The sequence below is a fragment of the Hyla sarda genome, chromosome 3 (assembly GCF_029499605.1).
Source record: "Hyla sarda isolate aHylSar1 chromosome 3, aHylSar1.hap1, whole genome shotgun sequence".
NCBI lineage: Eukaryota > Metazoa > Chordata > Amphibia > Anura > Hylidae > Hyla > Hyla sarda.
In genome coordinates, this window is record NC_079191.1 from 92,497,753 (window position 1) to 92,523,266 (window position 25,514).

The 25,514-nt window shown below is 43.8% G+C and overlaps 1 protein-coding gene across 1 annotated transcript; it reads right to left on the minus strand.

Annotated features, from left to right (window-relative positions):
• Window positions 1–19,151: 19,151 nt before the first annotated feature.
• On the minus strand, window positions 19,152–20,598 carry LOC130360595 (uncharacterized). Its single transcript, XM_056563138.1, has 2 exons — window positions 20,107–20,598; window positions 19,152–19,983 (listed from the first exon to the last, which is right to left on the minus strand). Exon 2 carries the CDS (start codon window positions 19,884–19,886, stop codon window positions 19,248–19,250), a length of 639 nt encoding a protein of 212 aa, XP_056419113.1. The 5' UTR covers window positions 19,887–19,983; window positions 20,107–20,598; the 3' UTR covers window positions 19,152–19,247.
• Between the last annotated feature and the right edge of the window lie 4,916 nt (window positions 20,599–25,514).

The window sequence follows — 25,514 nt, forward strand, 5'->3', positions numbered from 1 at the left end:
GATCGTACGGAAGCCGGTAAGTTGCCTAGCAACATCTGGAGGGCTACAGTCTGAGACCACTATACAGTGGTCTCTACACTGTAGCCCTCCAGATGTTGCAAAACTACAACTCCCAGCATGCCCAGACAGCTGTTTGGGCATGCTGGAATATGTAGTTTTGCAACAGCTGGAGGGCTACAGTTAGAGACCACTATACAGTGCAGTGGTCTCTAAACTGTATCCCTCCAGATGTTGCAAAACTACAACTCCTAGCATGCCCAAACAGCTGTTAGCAGTCTGGGCAAGCTGGGATCTGTAATTTTGCAGCATCTGGAGGGTCACAGTTTGGAGATCACTGTACAGTGGTTACTAAACTGTAGCTCTCCAGATGTTGCAAAACTGCAAATCACAGCATGCCCAAACAGCAAACAGCTGTCTCGGCATGCTGGGAGTTGTAGTTGCGTACCTCCAGCTGTTGTATAACTACATCTCCCAGCATGCCCTTCGGCGATCAGTACATGCTGGGAGTTGTAGTTTTGCAACAGCTAGAGGCACACTGGTTGGAAAATACTGAGTTGGGTAACAGAACCTAACTGAAGAATTTCCAACCAGTGTGCCTCCAGCTGTTGCAAAAGTACAACTCCCAGCATGCACGGTCTGTCAGTACATGCTGGGAGTTGAAGTTTTGAAACAGCTGGAGGTTTGCCCCCCCCCCCCCATGTGAACGTACAAGGTACATTCACACGGGCAGGTTTACAGTAAGTTTCCTGCTTCAAGTTTGGGCTGCGGCAAATTTTTCGCCACAGTGCCACTACACTAACACAAAATGAAGGTTAAAACACTACATATACACCCCCTTACACTGTCCCCCCCCAATAAAAATGAAAAACGTATTGTATGGCAGTGTTTCCAAAACGGAGCCTCCAGCTGTTGCAAAACAACAACTCCCAGTATTTCTGGACAGCCACTGACTGTCCAGGCATGCTGGGAGTTTAGCAACAGCTGGAGGCACCCTGTTTGGGAATCACTGGCGTAGAATACCCCTATGTCCACCCCTATGCAATCCCTAATTTAGTCCTCAAATGCGCATGTTGCTCTCTCACTTCGGAGCCCTGTCGTATTTCAAGGAAACGGTTTAGGGCCACATATGGGGTATTTCCGTACGTAGGAATTGCACTACAAATTTTGGGGGCTTTTACTCCTTTTACCCCTTATGAAAAGGAAAAGTTGGGGGCTACACCAGCCTGTTAGTGTAAAAAAATAAAAATGTTTACACTAACATGCTGGTGTTGCCCCATACTTTTTATTTTCACAAGAGGTAAAAGGAAAAAAAGACCCCCAAAATTTGTGAAGCAATTTCTCCTGAGTACGGAGATACCCCATATGTGGGCGTAAAATGGTCTGTGGACGCACAACAAGGCTCAGGAGTGAGAGTGCACTATGTACATTTGAGGCCTAAATTGGCGATTTGCACAGGGGTGGCTGATTTTACAGCGGTTCTGACATAAACACAAAAAAAGAAATACCCACATGTGACCCCCATTTTGGAAACTACACCCCTCACGGAACGTGACAAGGGGTATAGTGAGCCTTAACACTCCACAGGTGTTTCACGAAGTTGGATGGGAAAATGAAAAAAAAAATTTTCACTAAAAATGCTGGTGTTACCCTAAATTATTCATTTTCACAAGGGAAAATAGGAAAAAAGGCACCCCAAAATTTGTAAACCCATTTCTTCTGAGTAAGACCATACACCATATGTGGATGTAAAATGCTCTGTGGGCGAACTACAGTGTTCAGAAGAGAAGGAGCACCATTTCATTTTGAAGAGAAAATTTGTCTGGAATTGAAGGCCACGTGTGTTTACAAAGCCCCCATAGTGCCAGAACAATGGACCCCCCCCCCACACGTGACCCCATTTTGGAAACTACACCACACATGTAATGTAATAAGGGGTACAGTGAGCATTTACGCCCCACAGGTGTATGACAGATTTTTAGAACAGTGGTCCTGGGGTCCCTGCTGCAGCCGCTTCTCTCCCCCTGCTATCAATGCCACTGCCCCTTCTCTCCCCCTGCTATCGGCGCCGCTGCCCCTTCTCTCCCCCTTTCTAAGGACACCACTGCCCCTTCTCTCCCCCTGCTATCGGTGCCACTGTTTCTCTCCCCCTGTCTATCGGTGCCGCTGCCCCTTCTCTCCCCCTGCTATCGGTGCCGCTGCCCCTTCTCTCCCCCTGTCTATCGGCGCCGCTGCCAATTCTCTCCCCCTGCTATCGGCGCTGCTGCCCCTTCTCTCCCCCTGTCTATCGGTGCCCCTGCCCCATTGCCGGCGCCGATAGCCAGGGGGAGAGAAGGGGCAGAGGCACCCATTGCCGGCACCGCTGCCCCATTGCCTCCCCCATCCCCGGTTGTATAATAACTTGTTGCCGGGGTCGGGTCTGCACTGCTGCAGGCCTCCGGTGTGCATCCCCTGCGGCGTTGCTATGCGCTGCGCGGCGCAATGACAAGGCCTGAAGCTGCGCGGACCTGACCCTGGCAACAGGTAATTATACAACCAGGGATGGGGTAGGCAACGGGGCAGCGGCACCGGCAATGGGGGAGAGAAGCGGCGGCAGCAGGGCTCTAGACCCCAGGAAAGGCAGGGGGAGAGAAGCGGGCAGCGACGGCCCCTCTCACCCTGCCTTTCCTGGGGGTGTATCGGGGTATACACGCGCACACACATGCACCCTCATTTTACCAAGGATATTTGGGTAAAAAACTTTTTTTACCCAAATATCCTTGGTAAAATGAGGGTGCATGTTATAGGCCGGTGCGTGGTATACCCCGATAAATACGGTACTCACTGCACCCCTTATTAAATTCTGTGAGGGGTGTAGTTTCCAAAATGGGGTCACATGTGGGGGGGTCCACTGATCTGGCACCACGGGGGGCTTTGTAAACACACATGGCCCCTGACTACCATTCCAAATGAATTCTCTTTCCAAAAGCTCAATGGCGCTCCTCCACTTCTGAGCATTGTAGTTCGCAAGCAGAGCACTTGATGTCCACACATGAAAAACTGCATTTTAGGAAAAAAAAAATGTTTTTTCTCATTTACACATTCAACTTTAACAAAAAGTCGTCAAACACCTGTGGGTAGTAAAGGCTCACTGTACCCCTTGTTACGCTCCTTAAGGGGTGTAGTTTTCAAAATAGTATGTCATGTGGGTATTTTTTGCTGTTCTGGCACCACAGGGGCTTCCTAAATGCGACATGCCCCCCAAAAACCATTTCAGCAAAATTTGCTTTCAAAAAGCCAAATGTGATTCCTTCTCTTCTGAGCATTGTAGTGTGCCAGCAGAGCATTTTACGTCCTAACAGGGGGTATTTCCATACTCAGAAGAGATGGGGTTACAAATTTTGGGGGGCATTTTCTCCCATTACCCTTTGTAAAAATTGTACATTTGGGGAAAAAACTGCTCTTTAGTGAAAAACATTTTTTTTTTCATCTACACATCCAATTTTAACAAAAAGTAGTCAAACACCTGTGGGGTGTTAAGGCTAACAATCCCAAGGTGTGAGTCGGAACTCGCACTCTTTCGTGGTGTTCGTGGATATGTAGTAACAATAGCAAAATGAAATCCCGGCACTCACTGTTTGTTGCTTAGTGAAGATGTGTTTATTCACACAAGGTGGTAGTACAAACTTGACACGTTTTGGCCAATGCCTTGCTCAGACTGACATGCATCACATAACAATGATCGGTACTTATACACTGAAGCCCCTCCCACTACTTCCGGTAACTATAGTGGTCATGGATACCGATATACACAAATCATCAGATTTACAATGCGTTTAACTTATTATTACTACATGTGAATATTTAAATATTTTATCAACGTTTTGAGAATAAATGTACTGATCTTATCAATGCTTGTCCTCTGGCCTCCTCTCATTGTCGTATCTATGAATAAATACAAAGATAAAAATTAAGATATATTAAAACAACATCCAGTTATATATTTCTATAGAACAGATGACAGCTCATAGGGGGACAAGTATCATTGCATTTAGACCATTATTCACGTCCACAAATTTTGCGCAATTGCGCTTTTTTTGCATAGAGCTGCGTTTTTTTTGGTGGACAGTTTTCTAAAGTTGTCACCAGTTTGGTCTACCGTACACCACCTAATCCAGTGGACTGGTATTTATCAATTGCGCAAAAAAAAAGTAGATGTTTTTTTTTGCGCAATTGCGCTTTTTTTGCAAGAAAAGTAGTCTAAACCTAAGAGTGCTAGCAAGGACTCGTAGAAAATGGCAGACGGTGGAAGATGCAGGTGGAGGATGCAGGAGCCGTCTCTCAGCACTGCAGTACTACAACTACTCCCATCATGGGACAGAATCTGTCCCATAATGGGAGTAGTTGTAGTACCGGAGCGCTGAGAGACGCACATCCCCTGTCTGCAGGACTCTATTGTGACTGTTAGGACTACTTCTCCCATCATGGACATACTCTGTCCATGATGGGAGTTGTAGTCCTGGGGCTGAAGGACAGATCGCAGCAGGTCATTCTCCAGAGACTCGCTGCGATCTGCATTTATTAACTTAAAAAGCCAGCGGTACATGCGGCTCCACTGCGCTGCCGCCGGCTCCTGTATACAGATGTCACGATTCATAATCCCCGCCTCCGGGAGAGGGGAGCTCTGATTGGTGGAAAGCTATTCACCACTATACACCAATCAGAGCTCCTGTCTTCTGGCGGGGATTATGAATTGTGACAGGTTCTATACAGGGGAGCGAGTGGAGCCGCTTCTACAGTATATAATTGTTATGTGTACTCTACCCCCCCCCCCCAGACTAATACTGACCCCTTCTATAGTGAGCGCTGGGACCGCTGTGTGATTGACAGGTCCCCAGCGCAAGTGTCCGGCCCCACTGACCTTTATATGTTATAAATCTTTATGATACACACTGTCCGTCCTCCTCTTCATTCTTCTGATACCGGAGACGCGCGGCTTCTGCTTTCACTATAGTCAGAGCGCCCCCTGCCGTTGTCTGACCCCAGCCCTGTGCAGTGTGGAGGCAGGGAGGGGGCGCTCTGTCTATAGACTATGATACAGAAGCTGCTCGTCTCCGGTATCAGAAGAATGAAGAGGAGGACGGGCAGTGTGTATCATAAAGATTTATAACATATAAAGGTCAGTGGGGCCGGACACTTGCGCTGGGGACCTGTCAATCACACAGCGGTCCCAGCGCTCACTATAGAAGGGGTCAGTATTAGTCGGAGGGGGGGGGGGTACAATACACATAACAATTATATACTGTAGAAGCGGCTCCACTCGCTCCCCTGTATAGACCTGTCACAATTCATAATCCCCACCAGAAGACAGGAGCTCTGATTGGTGTATAGTGGTGAATAGCTTTCCACCAATCAGAGCTCCCCTCTCCCGGCGGCGGGGATTATGAATCGTGACATCTGTATACAGGAGGAGGGGGGGGGGGGGAGGGGAGTGCAGTGTTGCCGCCGGCTTTTTAAGTTAATAAATGCAGATCGCAGCGGGTCTCTGGAGAATGACCTTCTGCGATCTGTCCTTCAGCCAGAGGACTACAACTCCCATCATGGACAGAGTCTGTCCATGATGGGAGTAGTAGTCCCAACAGTCACAATACAGTTTCGCAGCTGGGGGATGTGTAAGAGCCATCCCTCAGCACTGCGGTACTACAACTACTCCCATCATGGGACACAAAATTTCCCATGATGGGAGTAGTAGTCCAAGGGCAGACTGACGGATCTCAGGGGTCTTACTCTTGAGACCCCTTGCAACTTCTCCGCCCCTGCCCCCTAGTGATGACATCATTAGGGGGCGGAGCTTCACAGTCCAGGCCTGAAGCCAGGGTGGTAAGTATGGCTCTGTTCTCATTATGCGTTTTGCATAATGGGAACAGAGCCTTTTTGGCAGTGTGTTCCCAAACAGGGAGACTCCAGCTGTTGTTTACCTACAGCCCCCATGATGGGAGTTGTAGTTTAGCAACAATTGGAGGCTCCCTCTTTAGGAACACACTGCATTATGTGCGCTCTACCCAGGGGAGAGCGCCAAAAATGTACTGACCCATTTTTCGTGTTTTTATTTTCTTGTCATTTCAGATAAGTGAATGCAGAGGACTACCTGAGATTCGGTGGAGTGTGACGATGACTAGCATTTTTTTAATGTCAATAAAAGGGTTAACGAGGGCTGTGGGGGAGTGTTTTTTTAAATCCATTTTTTATTTCATGTGTTGTGTTTTTTATAATTGAAATTTCAGGCTTAGTAGTGGAAGCCGTCTTGTAGACGGAATCTATTACTAAGCTGGGCTTAACGTTAGCCCCGAAAACAGCTAGTGCTAACCCCCAATTATTACCCCGGTACTCACCGCCACAGGGGTGCCGGGAAGAGCTGTTACCAACAGGCCCGGAGCATCAAAAATAGCGCTCCTTGGCCTAGGCGGTAACAGGCTGGGGTTATTTAGGCTGGGGAGGGCCAGTAACAATGGTCGTCGCCCATCCTGGTAATGTCAGGCTGTTGCTGATTGGTTGGTGTCTGATTGACACTGAAAATATGGGGAAGAAGCCTATGTGTTTTTTTTTTTTTGGAATAAAAAAAAGTGTGTGGTTCCCCATATTTTCAGTGTCAGTCAGATACCAACCAATCAGCAACAGCCTGACGTTACCAGGGTGGGCGAGGACCATTGTTACTGGCTCTCCCCAACCTAAATAACCCCAGCCAGGAGCACTATTTTTGACACTCCAGGACTGTTGGTACTGGCTCTTCCCAGCAACCCTGTGGCGGTGGGTAACGGGGTAATAATTGGGGGTTAGCGCTAGCTGTTTTTGTGGCTAACGCTAAGCCCGGCATTGAAAAAAAAAACACTCCCCACACAGCCCTCATTAAACCTTTTATTGACATTAAAAAAAAGCTGGTCATCATCGCAATACACTGAATCTGACGTAGTCCTCCCCATTCACGTATCTGAAATGAGAAAAAAAAAAAGGTTAGGACATCATTTGCGATCTCACCTGGTGAGTGCGCCCATACTGCAGTGTGTAACAGGGAGCCTCCAATTGTTCTTGTCTGCCTACTGTATCCTGTATATACAGTCATCTATAGATGGCTGTATATACAGGAGAGAGCACAAAGATTTAACTCAGAACTGCAGTGTGGGTTAACTCTTTCCTTGCTGGGCTCCTGTATAGTATACATGGATACACTATGCCCCCTGTATACTATACAGCGGGCGGAGGTAAGTAGTGATGCTCTGCACCCTGTATATGTATATGCTATACATCACTCCTCACCTCCTTACACTCCGTAGGGCGGGCGCTCTGCATCCGACCCATGGAGTAGTACCTGCAGTGAAAAAAATGCACACCAGCAAAAATGCAAGAAAAAACACAAGGGGAGAGATTAATCAAAACCTATGTAGAGGAAGAGCGGTGCAGTTGCCCATAGCAACCTATCAGATTGCTCCTTTCATTTTTGTAAAAAAGCAATCTGATTGGTTGCCATGGGCAACTGCACTACTCTTCCTCTGTACAGTTTTTGATAAATCTCCCCCAAGAAAAATTACCAAAATGCAGGAAAAGCTGGGACCGTTTTTCAGGCATTTTTGCTGGTGGACAAAAAAAAACCTCAGTGGAATCCTGAAAAACAATAGAACAAAATCCCAGCGTCCAGGATACACCACTTTTCCTGTGAGGTGTAGAACAGGTCTACAAATAGAACTTTGTGGAGATTTAGACCATTGCACGAAATTTATCATGGGGCTTGCACAAGTTTGATAAATTTGGAGAAATTGCTCCAAATTTAGACCAACCAAAATGATCTACAAAAAACGTCTACCAACAACAACATTGATACATCTCCCCCATAGTATCTATTTAGGCCTCTAGGTTCAAGGGTGGACAACCTGTGAATCCAAAAGGCCTCTTTTTTCCTTAGTAATCTCTTGATGTCACCTCCTCTCCTTGGACGAAATACTTGATCGATTATTTGAAACCGTAATTGTGACACCTTATGGCCCATTCTCTCAAAATGATGAGGGATTGGATAAAGTAGATTTTTACATCTGATTGATGACTTATGCCTATTTATGTGGTCCCCCACACACTGGGTGGTCTCCCCAACGTATAGGAGACCGCACGGGCACTTGATCACATAAATGGCATTTTTAGTGTCGCAAGTGCTGAAATGTTGTAGTTTTATTTGTTCTCCTGTGTGAGGATGTGACATAATGTCCCCTTTTATTACATGACTGCACTGTGCGCAGTGGAGGCACGCAAAAGTGCCTTTTCGCTGGGTTCTGAGGACAGATTGTCTGGCTTCGGATTTTTGTGAACCCACATCAGCTCGGACAAGCTTGTCCTTCAAGTTTGGGGCCCTTTTATTACAAATCAATGGTGGGTTCACAAATTCCAGAATATTAGGGTACGCTTGTGTTAATATTTGCCAGTGTTTTCTGACTATGGTATCTATCCTGTATACCGATGGGTGAAACTGTCTGACAAAGGGTATTCTAGGGGGCTTATCCTCCAACCTTATTCTTCTCACTGATCCTCTAGCCTCCTCTAGTATCCTCTCAGGATAACCCCTTGGGCGAAATTTGTTCTCTAACTACATCAATCTTTCCTGTCTTACTTCTGGGTCTGTAACAATACGTTCTACTCTTTGCCTCTAAGCTTTGGGAATTGCCTTTTTTTTACCGCCATGGGGTGTGCACTTTTATAGTGTAACAGACTGTTTCGGTCTGTTTCCTTCCAGAACAAGTCTGTCTTGAGGCCTCCTTTACCATCTTTTAACACCATAGTGTCCAGAAAGCTCACCTGGGTCTGATCACAGACCAAGGTGAATTTCAATTCCGTTCGTACCCCATTGAGATGTTCCATGAACTCAAGAAGCAAAGAATGTGGCCTCTCCAAACATTCGAAATAGAGATGGACCTAGAGAGACTGTTCAGGAATATAAAACTTTTTGATCAGACACCCCTGGGAGCGGGTTCTCCCGATTTACCAAAAGGTATCTTGGACTTAGGACAATTTAACTTGAGAGTTAAGAGTAGTTTTAATCCTCCTAAAAATAAACATCCAGTTGAAACTTTTGTATTGTTGGTTAAACAGGAGGTGGAACACACAGTGAAACAAATTAAGGAGGATCATGATTCGTACTCAAACCTCACCACTAGCGAGAAAATTGCTATTGAAGAGCTACAGCAAGATAAAAATATCACAATAAAACCCGCAGATAAAGGGGGCTCGCTAGTGGTGATGGATACAATACAGTACAGAAGGGAGATTATGTGCCAATTATCTGATTCGGTCACCTATCAGAAATTGGATAATGACCCGTTACCCCGTATAAGACGGAGGATTGATGATTTTAGAACAAGAAATAATTACAAAGAAATTGCACACTTATTTGTCGAAAGAGTCACCAATTACATCCTGTCACATCCTCACACAGGAGAACAAATAAAACTACGACATTTCAGCACTTGCGACACTAAAAATGCTATTTATGTGATCAAGTGCCCGTGCGGTCTCCTATACGTTGGGGAGACCTCCCAGCGTGTGGGGGACCGCATAAATAGGCATAAGTCATCAATCAGATGTAAAAATCTACTTTATCCAATCCCTCATCATTTTAAGAGAATGGCCCATAGGGTGTCACAATTAAGGTTTCAAATAATCGATCAAGTATTTCATCCAAGGAGAGGAGGTGACATCAAGAGATTACCAAGGAAAAAAGAGGCCTTTTGGATTCACAGGTTGTCCACCCTTGAACCTAGAGGCCTAAATAGAGACTATGAGCTGTCATCTGTTCTATAGAAATATATAACTGGATGTTGTTTTAATATATCTTAATTTTTATCTTTGTATTTATTCATAGATACAACAATGAGAGGAGGCCAGAGGACAAGCATTGATAAGATCAGTACATTTATTCTCAAAACGTTGATAAAATATTTAAATATTCACATGTAGTAATAATAAGTTAAACACATTGTAAATCTGATGATTTGTGTATATCGGTATCCATGACCACTATACTTACCAGAAGTAGTGGGAGGGGCTTCAGTGAATAAGTACCGATCATTGTTATGTGATGCATGTCAGTCTGAGCAAGGCATTGGCCAAAACGAGTCAAGTTTGTACTACCACCTTGTGTGAATAAACACATCTTCACTAAGCAACAAATAGTGAGTGCTGGGATTTCATTTTGCTATTAAGGCTAACAGGACCCCTTGTTACATGCCTTGATGGGTGTAGTTTCCAAAATGGTATGCCATGTGGGGTTTTCTGCTGTTATGGCACCATAGGGGCTTTCTAAATGTGACATGCCCCCCAAAAATCGTTTCAGCAAAATTCACTCTCCAAAATCCCATTGTCGCTCCTTCCCTTCTGAGCCCCATAGTGCGCCCGACGAACACTTGACATACACATATGAGGTATTTCCTTACTAGGGAGAAATTGGGTTATACATTTTGGGGGGCTTTTTCTCCTATTACCACTTGTAAAAATTCAAATACTGGGTCTACAAGAACATGCGAGTGTAAACAAATAAAGATTTAGAATTTTCTCCTTCACTTTGCTGCTTTTCCTGTGAAACACCTAAAGGGTTAACACACTAAATGTCATTTTGGATACTTTGTGGGGTGCAGTTTTTATAATTGGGTCATTTGTGGGGTATTTCCAATATGAAGGCCCTTCAAATCTACTTCAAAACTGAAATGGTCCCTGAAAAATTCAGATTTTGAAAATTTTGTGAAAAATTGGAAAATTGCTGCTGAACTTTGAAGCCCTCTGATGTCTTCCAAAAGTAAAAACATCTTTATGATGCAAACATAAAGAAGAAATATTGTATATGTGAATCAATATATAATTTATTTAGAATGTCCATTTTCCTTATAAGCAGAGAGCTTCAAAGTAAAAAAAATGCAAAAATTTCTATTTTTTCATCAAATTTTTGAATTTTTCACCAAGAAATTATGTAAGTATCGGCAAAATTTTACCACTAACATAAAGTAGAATATGTCACGAAAAAACTATCTCGGAATCAGAATGAAAAGTAAAAGCATCCCAGAGTTATTAATGCTTAAAGTGACAGTGGTCAGATGTTCAAAAAATGGCCGGGTCCTTAAAGGGTTAAAGCCCAATATTGGCCCTTCCAGTGTCCAGTCTTATTGCAATGACTACAGGCAGGTCGTTGAGTCCCAGGTGGTCTCACAGGAGGGGTACTAGGTGGTCTGGCAGGGCGAGGGGCAGGCTCTTTAAGTGAAGGTGAGTTAGTCCTGCCTACCATCTCTTTAAAAGCTTTGTTCAACTGATCAATGTCCTGCCGTACATATTGTAAGTCATTAGCCCAGGGACTAGAGGGAGTCGAGACAGCTGTAGGCTGAGGCGTGGTTACGGTCGGGGCCGGGGCTACGAATGAGTCTACAGAGGGGGGGCCTAACTTCTTCCGCCTTGGGCCCTGACTCAATGATTTTGATAGCTAACCTCTTGAAGTCGGGGAAAGCCATGTCGGGGTTCGGTGCTGCTAGCATGCTAAGTTGGGCCTTATCCCACTTATTCTGTGCCCCATCTATGAAAAGGTCCATCAACACCCTGTTACCCTGATTGGGTGTAATACCATCTAGCTTTTGTACTGCTTCTGAAGCGTTCTGTAGGGCTAAAGCATAAGCCCAAAGAGTCTCACCTGGCTTCTGACGTCGCTCATACATTCTTAAACGTACCTCAGAGGGGGAGTGAGATTCAAAAATTCTCTCTACTGTAGCCTTGTCGGCCGGTGGCCAGGTGCGTACCTCCTCCAATGCAGGCCCTTGCAACTGCCCTGTAAGTAACTGCACCTGTTGATGAGGGGGAAAAGCATAAAACCCGAAGAGGCTGTATATCTTCTCCTTGAAGTCCCTCAATGTAAAAGCGTCACCCTTGTAGTTTGGAAGGATGGGATTTCCCAGGAAGACAGGTGCAGCGGCAGATGTTCTTGAGATGAGTGCAGCAGCTGGAGATGAATCAGATTGAACTGGGCCGGCTGACTGCTGGTTCTGTGGAGGAAACCACTGGAGCACCACCATCTTGTTGAATAGGGGGTGCAGGTGCCGCAGGTGCTGGAACAGGCATTTCAGCAGGTTTTGGAGGTGAAGCAGGTCCTGGAAGCGGTATTGGTGCAGCCGGATCCGACATTTTGATAAACGGAGCTGGCCCTTTAAATGAAGCTCAGGAACGTCGGTCCCTTTAAGAGATGCAGCTGTTCTTTAATCTGGAACTTGAGTGCGTAGATCTCGAACTTGAGAGCGCTGATCTGTAAATTGAGTGCGTTGAGCTGGAACTTGAGTGCGACGATCAGGAGTTGGAGTGAGTCCAGCCAAGATCTTAACTTAGCGATCTGGTACTTCAGGGTTTGATACTTTGCTGGCTCTGTAAAGCTTTCAGTCCTCTGCAACACCTTGCGTTTCTTTACTGTTCTGACTGTGCTTTTCTGTAGGTCTTCCGTTTGAGGCTCAGCCAAGATGGCCGCCGCGGCTCCGGAGACCTCGGTGGGTGGAGTTTCAGGATCTCGCGCGCGGGAAGGACCAGCGCTGCCTTTAACCCCCTTGCACTGCGAATTGCGGCTCCGCTATACTTTTCGCCTCCCCCTTACTTTTCGTGTGCACTTTTTGCACACAGCGCCAGAAACACAGTCCCGTAGCCTTGAATGAAATGCACCATACATAAATAAAGTCCTTTACATAGGGGGAGTACACTTTAATTGGTGGCAACAGCTGGAGGCACACACCCGTATCCTGTTCGTGACGCCAAAAAGCTATGTGATAGCCTGGGGGAGTTTGGTGTAGGGAGTGTAGCTGTGCGGTTACTAAAGGGTGCTTGTTAACCCTTGCTATTTGTGACGCCAGGGTGAGGGCTCCTCTGTAATGCTTGTCCTACCGCCACCCTTCCCAAGAGTGATAGGGAGGTAGAGAATAATTGAATGTCCACAACTGGAAAGTTTGCTGAAAACAGTTGGACCTTTTACTGAAGATTTTATGCAAGCTTCATAACAGGAACAGTCTCTATACATGCAAAATCTCTCGGAGATTGACAGTGGTTGGGACCTTAAGCAATTTAGAGCCCTTAGACTGATGTGCGCTGTTCCACTGGATTTAGGGGAATTAGTTGCGGTCCAGTAGTCACACTAGCTTTAGCAGCAATTAGTTTAGAACTCACTGGCCTAGCGTGTCTCTGAAAGTTGCGCAGATCCGTCCTGCTAGTCCAGCATCCACGAGAGCAGCAACCCAAGAGAGCGATAATTGGCTACAGCTCCCTTATATGGGCAGGGGCTGGACTAGAGCTAATTGGTCCAATACTTCTGTCAATCACATTCACATAGGATCATGGGTAGCATGTGACCCAAGGACCTCCAAAGGTCCTCCATCATACCATAGAGGAATTAACATGGTCACATGACCGAAGGTCCTGCAACGCTAACAAGGAAAGCATACTATACATTATACTAAATATACACATTGAGGGGAATTTATCAAAGCTGCTAAGTGACTTTTTTTGCTTATTTTATGTGCATAAATTGTCGCATGTGCGCCAAAGCAACTTTTCGTGCAACTTTTTGAAGGTATGTGATCTTAAGCAAGTTTTGTTAAAATTCCTAGATAAGCAAGTTTTCAATTTTTCACTTTGCAGTAGTAGTGAATTTATTATACCGACATTCGCAAAAAAAAAAAAAGTTGCATGTAAGTAAAAAACACAGCAGAGCAAAGCAAATGAAATCCTATCTTTTGAATTTCTCTCATGTACGCAATAACAATGGGGCTGGTAATCTGCTTCTGAATTAATGGCAATTTCACTTGAATTTGTGCTATTTATTAAAAAATGTTTCCACAAAACTCTACAATCTAAAAAATCCCCTCCAGCGCATTTATAATGTGACCCCGCCGGCGCATTTGTCTTAATTTTCCCGTGCCACGCTATATTTGACAAAATATAGATGTGCTGGGGGCTGACATATAGCGTTATCTGCCCCCCACATCGCTTCTATATACATATGCAGCAGCCGCTCTATGAATGAATAGTATATCTGTCAGCATCATCTGGCCGGGCGGCTGCTGGATACGCTGCTGACATATATACTTGTCACATATAGCGCATTTGTCATAATCTTCCCGTGCAGCGGCATTTATATGTATATATCTATACCCCCGGCCAGCGCATTTACAATGTGACCCCTCCGCCGCAGTTGTCAACCGTGCAGCGGTATATGTGAAGAGTATATCTATCAGAACGCATCCAGCAGCTGCCCGGCTGATAATACGGATAGATATACTATTCATTCATAGAGCGGCTGCTGCATATGTATATAGAAGCGATGTGGAAGCAGATAACGCTATATTTCTGCCCCCCCCCCCCCCCCACATCTATATACATATGCAGCCGCCGCTCTATGTATGAATAGTATATCTATCCGTATCATCAGCCGGGCGGCTGCTGGATGCGTTCTGATAGATATACTCTTCACATATAGCGCTGCACGGTTGACAACTGCCCCGGCGGGGTCACATTATAAATGCGCTGGCTGGGGTTATAGATATATACATATAAATGCGCTGGCGGGGGTCATATTTTTATTAATGCACTGATGGGGGTATATATTTTATATATATATATATATATATATTATATATTAACTTAACAAGCTGCCGACACCTGCGACTACACTGCGCTGCCACCGGCTTCTATATACACTGTAAAAATTCATAGTCCCCGCCGCCGGGAGAGGGGAGCTCAGATTGGTCAATAGCTATTGACCAATCAGAGCTCCCGTGGTCCAGCGACGGGGATTATGAATTATGACAGTGTATATAGAAGCCGGCGGCAGCGCAGTGTAGACGCATGTACCGCCAGTTTGTTAACTTAATAAATTCGGATCACAACAGATCTCCAGTGAATGATCTGCTGCGATCCTCATTAAATTTAAAAAGCCGGCGGTACATGCAGCTACACCGCGCTCTTATGCTCCAGAATACGCTGTCATAGTTCATAATCCACGGCGCCGGGAGACAGGAGCTCTGATTGGTGAACAGCTTTTCACCAATCAGAGCTCCCGTCTCCCGGCTGGGATTATGAATTAAAAACTGTATATAGGAGCCGGCGGGGGAGTGCAGTGTAGCTGCATGTACCGCCGGCTTTTTAACTTAAATGCGGATCGCATAACAAGTCGGTGGTACATGCGTCTATATACAGAGTCTGTCCCATAATGGGAGTAGTTGTAGTACCGCAGCATTGCTGAGGGATGGCACTTGCACATCCCCCGGCTGTGGGACTTTTAGGACTACTACTCCCATCATGGACAGACTCTGCCCATGATGGGAGTTTTAGTTTTTTTAGGTGCAGATCGCACCGGTCATTCTGCAGAGACCCGATGCGATCCGCATTTATTAAGTTAGCAAGCCGGCGGCACATGCATCTACACTGCGCTGCAGCCTGCTCCTATATGCACTGACATAATTCATAATCCCCGCCACCGGATCACGGGAGCTCTGATTGGTCAATAGCTATGCTTTCCTAACTTGTTGCAACCCAATGACTAGTTTAGATTGAGCGTCCTGCATTTCCAACTCCGTTTTCCACAACTGAAATACAGTTTCTCGCAGATAGTGGAGTGCCACCCTTTTAAGAATAAAATAAATGTTTGTGGATTTTGTAATGGTTGATTCTGTCCTTTTATATTGTTGGTGTTGAGGATCTCTTCTGGTTTAATGATATATCTATTTTATTTTTGGATCTCTTTTGGTTTTAAAATATATATCTGTTTTGGTGCATTTTGGGCACACACCTGGCTTGTTGTTCCATTTGGATTGAGCCCATCACCATCTTCTCTATGTAACAAGCAGCATGTTGATCCAGGGATTTGTCTGCTTTTCATAATTACTAAGAAGGTTTTTTTTTTTTGTTTTTTTTGTTCAGGTAGGAAAACTAGTCTACATTTGTTTATCAGATTTATAGAACTTCACATAGAATTATGATTATTTTATTAGAAAATTCAAATTGAAGTGTGGTTTCTTTATTAATTTATTTAAGGATGAACAAATGTAACACTTTTCATTGTAAATAATGTGGAAGCTCGTGTTATTACTATGTCATTTTTAGGTTACAAAAATCAGTCTTTTATTCCTTAAATCAGTCTTCTATTTTTTTCCCAGATTCGATTTTCCTGTCCATTTATTACAACAGAAAGAAACATTTTCATGGAACTGTTCACATTATGCTAAGTTGTGATGCAATTCTCCCAAAATTACTGAAAATGTGGTGTCCCAGCACAAAAGGCTGTCCTTTGGGCTAAAGATTTCCTCAGGCATCCCTGCTGTTTATATATATATATATATATATATATATATATATATATATATATATATAGGGCCTACTGCTCCATTGTCTGACCTGTTATAATATAGTTATGTTATTATATGTATTAATAATGCACTATATCTTTAATGGATTGTGGCAGAGTGACCATGTGACCCTGATGCCCGAATTGGAATCCCTAAATCACCCCTAGTGTACTGGGAGGAGTTGTTCAGTTGAGAGTTAGGTGTTCAGTGTGAGAGGAGAGAGTGTTCCAGCTAGTAACCTGAGGTACCGAGGAGAAGCCTAGAGAGATGAAAAACATGCCCAGCCACCCCAATCATAGGGAAAACCCTGACTCACAGGTGAATGTCAAAGCCTGGCAGTAAGCAAAGCTCTTAAGAAAAATCTCTTCTTCATTCAGTGAGTTATATCTCTCAAGTCAGCATGGGCTGCTAATAGTCTTAAAGGGGTACTCACCCCTGGACATCCTATAACCTATCCAAAAGGCTCCCTGCAGCAAATGTATGAAAAAGAGGCACTACACCAATTAAGGGATCCAGCCTGCTATAAAAGACTAACATATAATCCAATTTCAAAATTTAAGGTGGAGCTAATTGGTATACTGAATATAGCATTTGAAGAAGGAATTCTGAATCAAAAACAGAGACCATGCCTGGTGACAGAATACCCAACAACAGCCACATTATGTTTACTACCTAAGGTGCATAAGCAGGCAAGCAATCAGCCAGGTAGACCGATTGTTCACGGGCCTAGATACTGTGGAAGTCCAGGCAAAAGTAATCTCCGGCTGGTGTTTTTCTCAAATAATTTTTTAAGCGTACTGTAGCGCATTTTTCTGCCTCATAAGTGCATACCACATGACGACATCTAAGCGGTGTACTATTTTGTTCCTGTTAAAGTCTCAAGGGCCTAGATAGTGTGAAAGGCCAGGAAAAAGTAATCAACATCTGGTGTTTTACTCAATATTTTAAAAGAACTATAGCGCATTTTTTTTCCCCTCATAAGTGCATACCACATACCTACATCTAAGTGTTGTACTTTTTTGTTCCGACTAAAGTCTCAAGGGCCTAGATAGTGTGAAAGGCCAGGCAAAAGTATTCACCGGCTGGTGTTGTACACAAATACTTATTTAAGCGTACTGTAGTGCATTTTTCTGCCCTCATAAGTGCATACAACATACATACACCTAAGTGGTGTACTCTTTTGTACCTGTTAATCTGTCAAGGACCTAGATACTGTGAACATCCAGGAAAAAGTAATCCCAGGCTGGGACTACAGAAGTACGGTGTTGGGGCACTTAATTGGCATGTGGGGCATGATTCACAGTACCTTTTCACTTCTTCATACACCCCAGGCCAGAAAAACCTTTGGAGGACCCTCTCTTGTGTTTTTTTGGTCCCCAAATGCCCCCCCCCCCCCAACACATTTTATGAGCCATGTCCAGTACCATGCATCGGTATGGTTTTTGCACCCGAAGCGGTTCCCCAATTTTGTTGTTCATTTTGGTGATCTGATACTCAACATCCCCATTCATGGCAAAATGTGGAAATTTCTGTTCAGCTTCTGGTTCCTCTGGTACACCATTTACTACCATGACATTTGTCCCTGCAGTTCCCAGAGCGGGGTGTCTCACTTGGTCAGTCCCAATGTTACCCCGAGACACTTCTAGATTTAAGACCTTTTGGCCAGGTAGGGAAGTTTCTTCTTCTTCCGCCGCTAACACCTGCAAGGGAAAAAGGTCATCACTACACATTTCAGGTAGACCCACATTTGCATCCTGCCTGTCATTGGTACCATGGTTTGCAATGGTTGTCTCAAATGTCCCATTAATAACAGGGAGAAGTACAGATTCTGCCGGAGTTTCTTCCCAAACTGCAGAAATACTTCCCCTTTTCCACTCCCAGAACAATGGGAAATCGCGGCCTAATATAACTGCATACATAAGTCTTTTTACTACCCCGACTTCGTAGGTCACAGTTCCAGATGGAGTAATCAACTTAACAGGGGCCACAGGGTAAGCTACAATATCCCCATGGATGCATAGCACTATTATGTGTTTGTTCGGCACATAGTCCCTAGCTACAAGGCTGGCCCGAATCAAAGATACCAGGCTACCAGAGTCCAAAAGGGCCTTCACGGAGCAGTCATTTATCTTTACCATACAAACGTGTGGCTCAGTCTCTGACCCTGGAACGGCTGCACAAGCAGGTTGTGCAAATAGCGACTGTCGCCGGCTAGCGTCACACACCATGGGCTCTATGGAAAGAGGGCAATAGGTGGCTATGTGTCCCCATTCATGGCAACTCCAGCACTGGAGGGGTCTCTGGCCCCTGTTAGCAGAGAGTGTGTCTTCTAGGACTGATGGAGCATTACGGTTTAGAATCAGTCTTCTGCCCTCTCCCAAACTCTAAAGCCCTGCTCTACACACCTCCAGTTCGATCTCTTACCCACAGATGTCACGGGTTTGATGGTCCTGAAAGGTGTCCAGAAGTAATGGTCCACACCACCTTTTCCACGATTTGGGCTGGTGTAGAGGATTCTGGTTCCAGCCACTTTCGTACCAGGTGTCCACTGGAGAACTGAAAGTTCTTACTAAAGGTGAACATCTGGAGTATCTAGGAGTGGAAATTATTTTTTATTCTTAGATAATTTTGTTGTAGATAGAGTCACAGCAGCATGAAATATGTAATGTTTCTAAATGTTTTGATTTGTCTTTATATGTGATTTTTTTATATGACAAGATATTTAAATAAAAAAACAATAAATAATGACAAAAGCATTAGCTTTGATTTTTTTATCGGATACATTATTTTTTAATACATAACTTCACTATAAGTAATAATCCTTTTGGTTCTGTATAATATCCGCTTATGAAGCTTCCACCTAAAATTAGGCTCCTCCTACTCAGTGCAGATGGGCTCTTCAGCATCCTCAGGCCTGCGGGTCATGTCGCTGGGAAGGATTTCTTCCTTGGGGAAGGGGCTGAAGAACCCTCTCTCTATACAGAGGGCTAGATGGGCTCTCATTTTGCTGTTATCATATGTACATGATGGATTTCCATTTTCAATAAGAAGCTCAACTGCATTGGCTATTGCATATAGTCCACAGTCAAGGTTGTTTGGCTGCCGTTCCACATCCAGAAATGTCACCACTTTTAGGGGATCATGAGCAACAGAACTGTAAATCTGCTTTAGCTGCCTCTCCCCTGCATGTGAAAGTGTTCTATTAATGCTGTCAGCAATAAAGATGTTACCATCTCTGAAGCAGGATGTGAATGCGTGACAACGATCGTCATCATAATGAACTTGGATGGAAGGGCCAAACGCTGGTAGAAATCCTCGTATTGCCCCCCAACAGGATTGCAGTCCATTTGCCGCAAATTGTGTTTGGAGGATCCTCTGGGAAGCGTCTATGATGTCATCAGTTATCGGCCTTTCCTTACTCTCCAGGATTTCTCTCTGTTTTTTGGTGAGTTTCTCCGGAGATCGCCTTGGTGTAGGTATAGGCATGTTGTATGGTTGGACAGCTTCATGTTCCATTGATCTGTCCAAAATTTGGTCAGATTTGCTGGCTGGGATCTTATGGACAATTATTTCCCGTAGGTCAGCATTGTCTCTTTGAGCTTTCCTTTTATTTCTAAAAAGTTAAAAAAAAAGTAAAAACATTTGATTAAAAATATTGTTTAGTAAAAGACGCATATGTGCCCAGTTCTATTAGCTAATAATAATTAATGTATACAGTATATTGCCAGTAACTTACCGGATACAAACAGCCACTATACAACAAGTAAAACCCCACGATAATACTGCAGTCACTGCAGCCACCACAATAATCAGTGTTTTCACATAATCTGTTGGAGAAAAACAGAGAGAAAACTTTATTTATTTATTGGTAACGTACAATGTGTGACCCATGTTCTATATGGTTTATTATTGTCTGAAATACACTGTGTATCTGAAATCTCTAATCTGTGTCACTGCACGGGGACAATAACATTTTATTTTAATAGTTCAGACTTTTCTGCATGCGGTGATACCAAATATGTTTGGTTATTTAATAGTTCCCCCCCCCCATTTTGTAGGGTAAAAAATATTTTAGAGGGACAGGCTTGTTTCCATTTATTAAAACTCAGGGCATGCTGGGAATTGTAGTTGGGTACCATATAGAGAGACACATGCCTAGGGCAACAAGCCCCAACCTATGACTCTCCAGCTGTTGCAAAACTACAACTCCCAGCATGTCCTCAATGTCAGGGAATGCTGAGAGTTGTAGTTTTGTATCATAGAGTGACATATGTTAGGGAAGGTTGTCCTCTAGGGATTAAACCATTTGCCTATGCCTAGTCATTTTTCTAAGTATGGTCCCGGCCTGGGGGGGACTTGCACCAAAATTGGGGGATTTGCGAGTCTTTTGCAAAAAAAAAGTCACAATGATAAATTCCTAACCACTGTATTTGCAGACAGATTTGACTACAGTGATTTCTCAGCCACCTGCTGAGTGATAAAAAGGTGCAAAAAAAGTTGCACACAATAATGAAAAAAGAGATTAAAATATGTCTTGTATTTGGTGCACAAAATGTCCTCCACATTTTTTGGCCAATTTCCCTTCCAGTATTTCTGCAATAAGTCTTCCCAAGTATGTTAGCTAAAGTGTTTCTGCACAGCTTCTGAGGTTTGTACATCTCCTATGTGTTTCCTGTTATCTCAATAGAATTCTTATTGCTAAAGGAGATCAAAGCAATTGGATGCTGTGCTGATGTATTACTCTCTGGTGTCAGCCAGCTAGGGGAGTGCCATATAGACATGAAATATAAAATATGTATTGCAGAAGATTTATATTACATACCTTCCATCTTGCCTTCCCGTCGCCACAAAGACCTCAGGCAGTCGGTCAACATTCTATGTACAGTACCTCAACATTGTGACATCATCACATGTCATCGTGCTAAGGAGAAGTTGACTGGATCTTACTATGGACTTTTTACATGCTTCTATATAAGGCCCTTTTACTTTTTTATGTTGAGGTGTTGTGGTCAAATCAAAAAATTCAAGATTTCCTTCTTCAATCTGCACCCAACTTTCTATAATGAGAATGTGAAAGCAAAATTCTGCTGTAGAAAGGACAGAAGGGTTTTGTTTGGCCCCAGCCATACAAACCTAACAAAACAGGTCGGGTTTACAATAGTAAATCAGGACCTTTCTATACATCTACACCATCATTTCACATTCATTTGAAAGTCGGGACCCCGTTCGCATCCATAGCCAATTATAGCAAACACAGAAGGTCTGTTTCATTGACCCTCTTCGAATTCTACTCTAACAACTTCTTCATTTAGGACAGATTTTACCACCAGAAATGGGGTTTGGCCATGGACCTGAATGTGCCCCCCCCCAAATGCAAATATATAGGAAGATTGTAAACGTGAAATAGCAGGAGAGGGGGAGGAGGGGAAGAGAGCACACTGTTGGCTGGAGGCAGGGAAGCTCATGCAGGGGTACATGGCTTTACAGCAGGAGGCTTTTTTGACCTGAAAAAGTATGTGTTGCATGTGTGATAGCCTGGGGAAGTTGGGTGTAGGGAGTGTAGCTGGGGGTTACTAAAGGGTGCTTGTTAACCCTTGCTAATGCTTGTCCTACCGCCACCCTTCCCAAGAGCGATAGCGATAATTGAATGCCCACAACCGGAGAGTTTGCTGAAAACAGTTGGAACTTTTACTGAAGATTTTATGCAAGCTTCATAACAGGAACAGTCTCTATACATGCAAAATCTCTCGGAGATTGACAGTGGTTGGGACCTTAAGCAATTTAGAGTCCTTAGACTGATGTGCGCTGTTCCACTGGATTCAGGGGAACTAGTTGCGGTCCAGTAGTCATGCTAGCTTTAGCGGGGAGTAGTTTAGAACTCACGGTTTAGTTTAGGCTGAGGCCTGTAGGTTTTCTGGCCTAGCGTGTCTTTGAAAGTTGCGCAGATCCGTCCTGCTGGTCCTGCATCAACGAGAGCAGCAATCCAAGAGAGCGATAATTGGCTACAGCTCGCTTATATGGGCAGGGGCTTGACTAGAGATGATTGGAAAACAAAGAAATTCCCATGGGTAACTGACCCAACGCTATTCATAGCAAAAACAGAAAAACAACTGCGGTTCTATGGATTAAACAATTTTTATTAATACAAAAATGCACATTTGGATAAGAGCAATTTAAAAGACATGGAGTGTAATCCAGAAGTGGTAGTCCAATGGACCAGAACTAACAGGCGTTGACTTGGATCATAAGTAAGTATGAATATTACAGGTCAGTGGCTGATCATTACAATAACACCAGGGAGATATGCAATGAAATGTTTATAAAGTGCATTACATTTATCCATATAAGAATGAAACAGCCATAAACATGGTCAACAAAGTGCAATACAGCAAAGATATAACTATTGATATCTCTGCATTCCACTGAGTTACCAAGGTAAGGTATCAAAAATGCATATATATTACATGGACAACAGGAGAAAAGTGCATAGAATAGCTAATACAGCCCACACAGCCTGTAAGGAACTGCATAGGAGAAAACTTCAAGTTAACAATAGCTACTACAACCTGGTGTTGGAGGCCCTGGTCACACGCCAACCCGACGTTTCGCTTCTCGCTTCAACTTGAACTCAGTTGAAGCGAGAAGCGAAACGTCGGGTTTGCGTGTGACCAGGGCCTCCAACACCAGGTTGTAGTAGCTATTGTTAATTTGAAGTTTTCTCCTATGCAGTTTCTTACAGGCTGTGTGGGCTGTATTAGCTTTCTATGCACCTTTCTCCTGTTGTCCATGTAATATATATGCATTTTTGATACCTTAATTGGTAACTAATAGTTATATCTCTGCTGTATTGCAGTTTTTTGACACAATATTTAGATATGGTTTTCAGTCAGCTCAGCCATTTTGCCATTAAAAGCAATCTGGCAGGTGCACCAGGTGTGATACATCATGGTTACACCTCCAGAACCTGAATCACGGGTAGGCGTTCCCTGTCTGAACATGCTAGTTCAGTTGATACTTATAAGTAGTATATATAGGATGCATGTAGCATATTTTGTTATGCCATGATTAAGGACCATATGGTTCGAAACGCGTCAGCATTTCTGCTATGCTTTTATCTTTTTTGTTTCCACCATTTTAAACATATGAATTAAACTTTGGCCTTTTAATCTACTTTTTTTGGGAGCTGGATCCTGTTCTTTTTGTCAAGTATTGCTCACTCCAATAATACGGTTGGATGTCAACCCGTGCTTCCTTTAATATCTGCAGTCCTCTCTACATACAAGATATATGGCGGTGAGCTGGTTTTCTTTATATTTACTTTTTTGATCATGTTTATAGCTGTTTTATTCTTATATGGATAAATGTAATGCACTTTATAAACATTTCATTGCATATCTCCCTGGTGTTATTGTAATGATCAGCCACTGACCTGTAATATTCATACTTACTTACGATCCCAGTCACTGCCTGTTAGTTCTGGTCCATTGGACTACCACTTCTGGATTACACTCCATGTCTTTTTAATTGCTCTTATCCAATTGTTTGTACTGTTTGTGCATTTTTGTATTAATAAAGATTGTTTGATCCATTGAAACGCAGTTGTTTATCTGTTAGAGCTGATTGGTCCAATACTTCTGTCAATCACCTTCACATAGGATCATGGGTAGCATGTGACCCAAGGACCTCCAAAGGTCCTCCAACATTCCTTAGAGGATTTAACATGGTCACATGACAGAAGGTCCTGCGACGCTAACAAGGTAAGCATACTATACATTATACTAAATATACACATTATTACTAAACATGTACATATAAACATCACAGAATTAGAATAGAGGAGAGGCGACTAGGGGCTGTCCCACCTGGGGGACCCTACAAGAGCGTAGTTACTCTGGCTTTGGGGACCACCATACAAGGTACGGTATGCAATACGGTACCGGGACACCACAAACCCCTTACTTAAAACAAGTCGGCCTCGACGTCTGTCCCCTAAGACAGAGGGACGAAGTGAAGGTTGCTTTATAACAGTCCTGGGCATAACTTTTTCAAATGTCCATTAATCAGGCTGTATATCACTACAAAGCTATTTAACTTTTTTTGAGGTACATACTTTTGCATGAGTAAACTCATGAACAGGATTACTTGGTTCATGAATTTAGTAACAGGATGATATTATTATACATGAGATACATCCTACTTAACATTTTTGAATCTCAGTAGACATTTTTGCCACATTAGCTACCTGTTTAGTACACTGAGGGTTTTACTGGCTTGCCTGAGGCTTTCTACCAATAAATTGGCTACTAGGGTCCATTGGCTACACGCTCTAATCCCTAGAACACAACAGATAAACCTTACTTAGGTTACCTTTTTGATTACTTGTATTATTTTTAGCTCGCAAGAGCACCTACTGGCCAGGCAGGGCATCTCGCACACGGAAGAGAGAGAATAGAACAGTTAGTGTACATAATAGTGGCAGGAATTGGAAAATGACATAGCCTACAATTCCTAAAGCGTTTACTTGAGTGTGAGATATTTTTGTTGTTTGGTGTACTAAGTTTAAGTGAGGTAAGTACACTTAAGTGATTAGTTTGAGGTACTATGTTTACAAAAATAATTGAGAGGTCAGTCTTGGTACCTTAAGGGTAGTTTCCCTTGTGTATACCTTTGAGACTGACGCAACACCACTTCCTGACTCTCAGGAACCTCATCAAAACACAATTCTCTAGAAACTTCAATCCCCCAGGGACCAACTTGAGGGCTGGGAAGAGGAGTCATATCTTCTGCAGGACTGGTGTGACCCATGAGGCTTGGTGAGGAGAGTCCTGGAGTACTTGTATCTGTCACTGGAGTACTTGGAGCTGTCACTGGAGTGCAACTGATGCTGGGCGAGAAGATCAAGGACGGTTGGGCAAAAGCTGAACACGGTACGCCATAGATCATTGTAGGCTGATGAGGGGAGAACAGCGGAACTTCCATTGTAGGATGGATTCCCTCTCCTGGAACATATTCTCTCATTGGCCTTGCTTCTTGGGAAGCAGGAGGAGGCGGCTCTGGCAAGTCGTCCTTCACACACAATTTTATCCTATTTCGGTGGACCACTTGTGGTTGAAACCCTTCCTTCTGTACTTCGTAAACATCCGT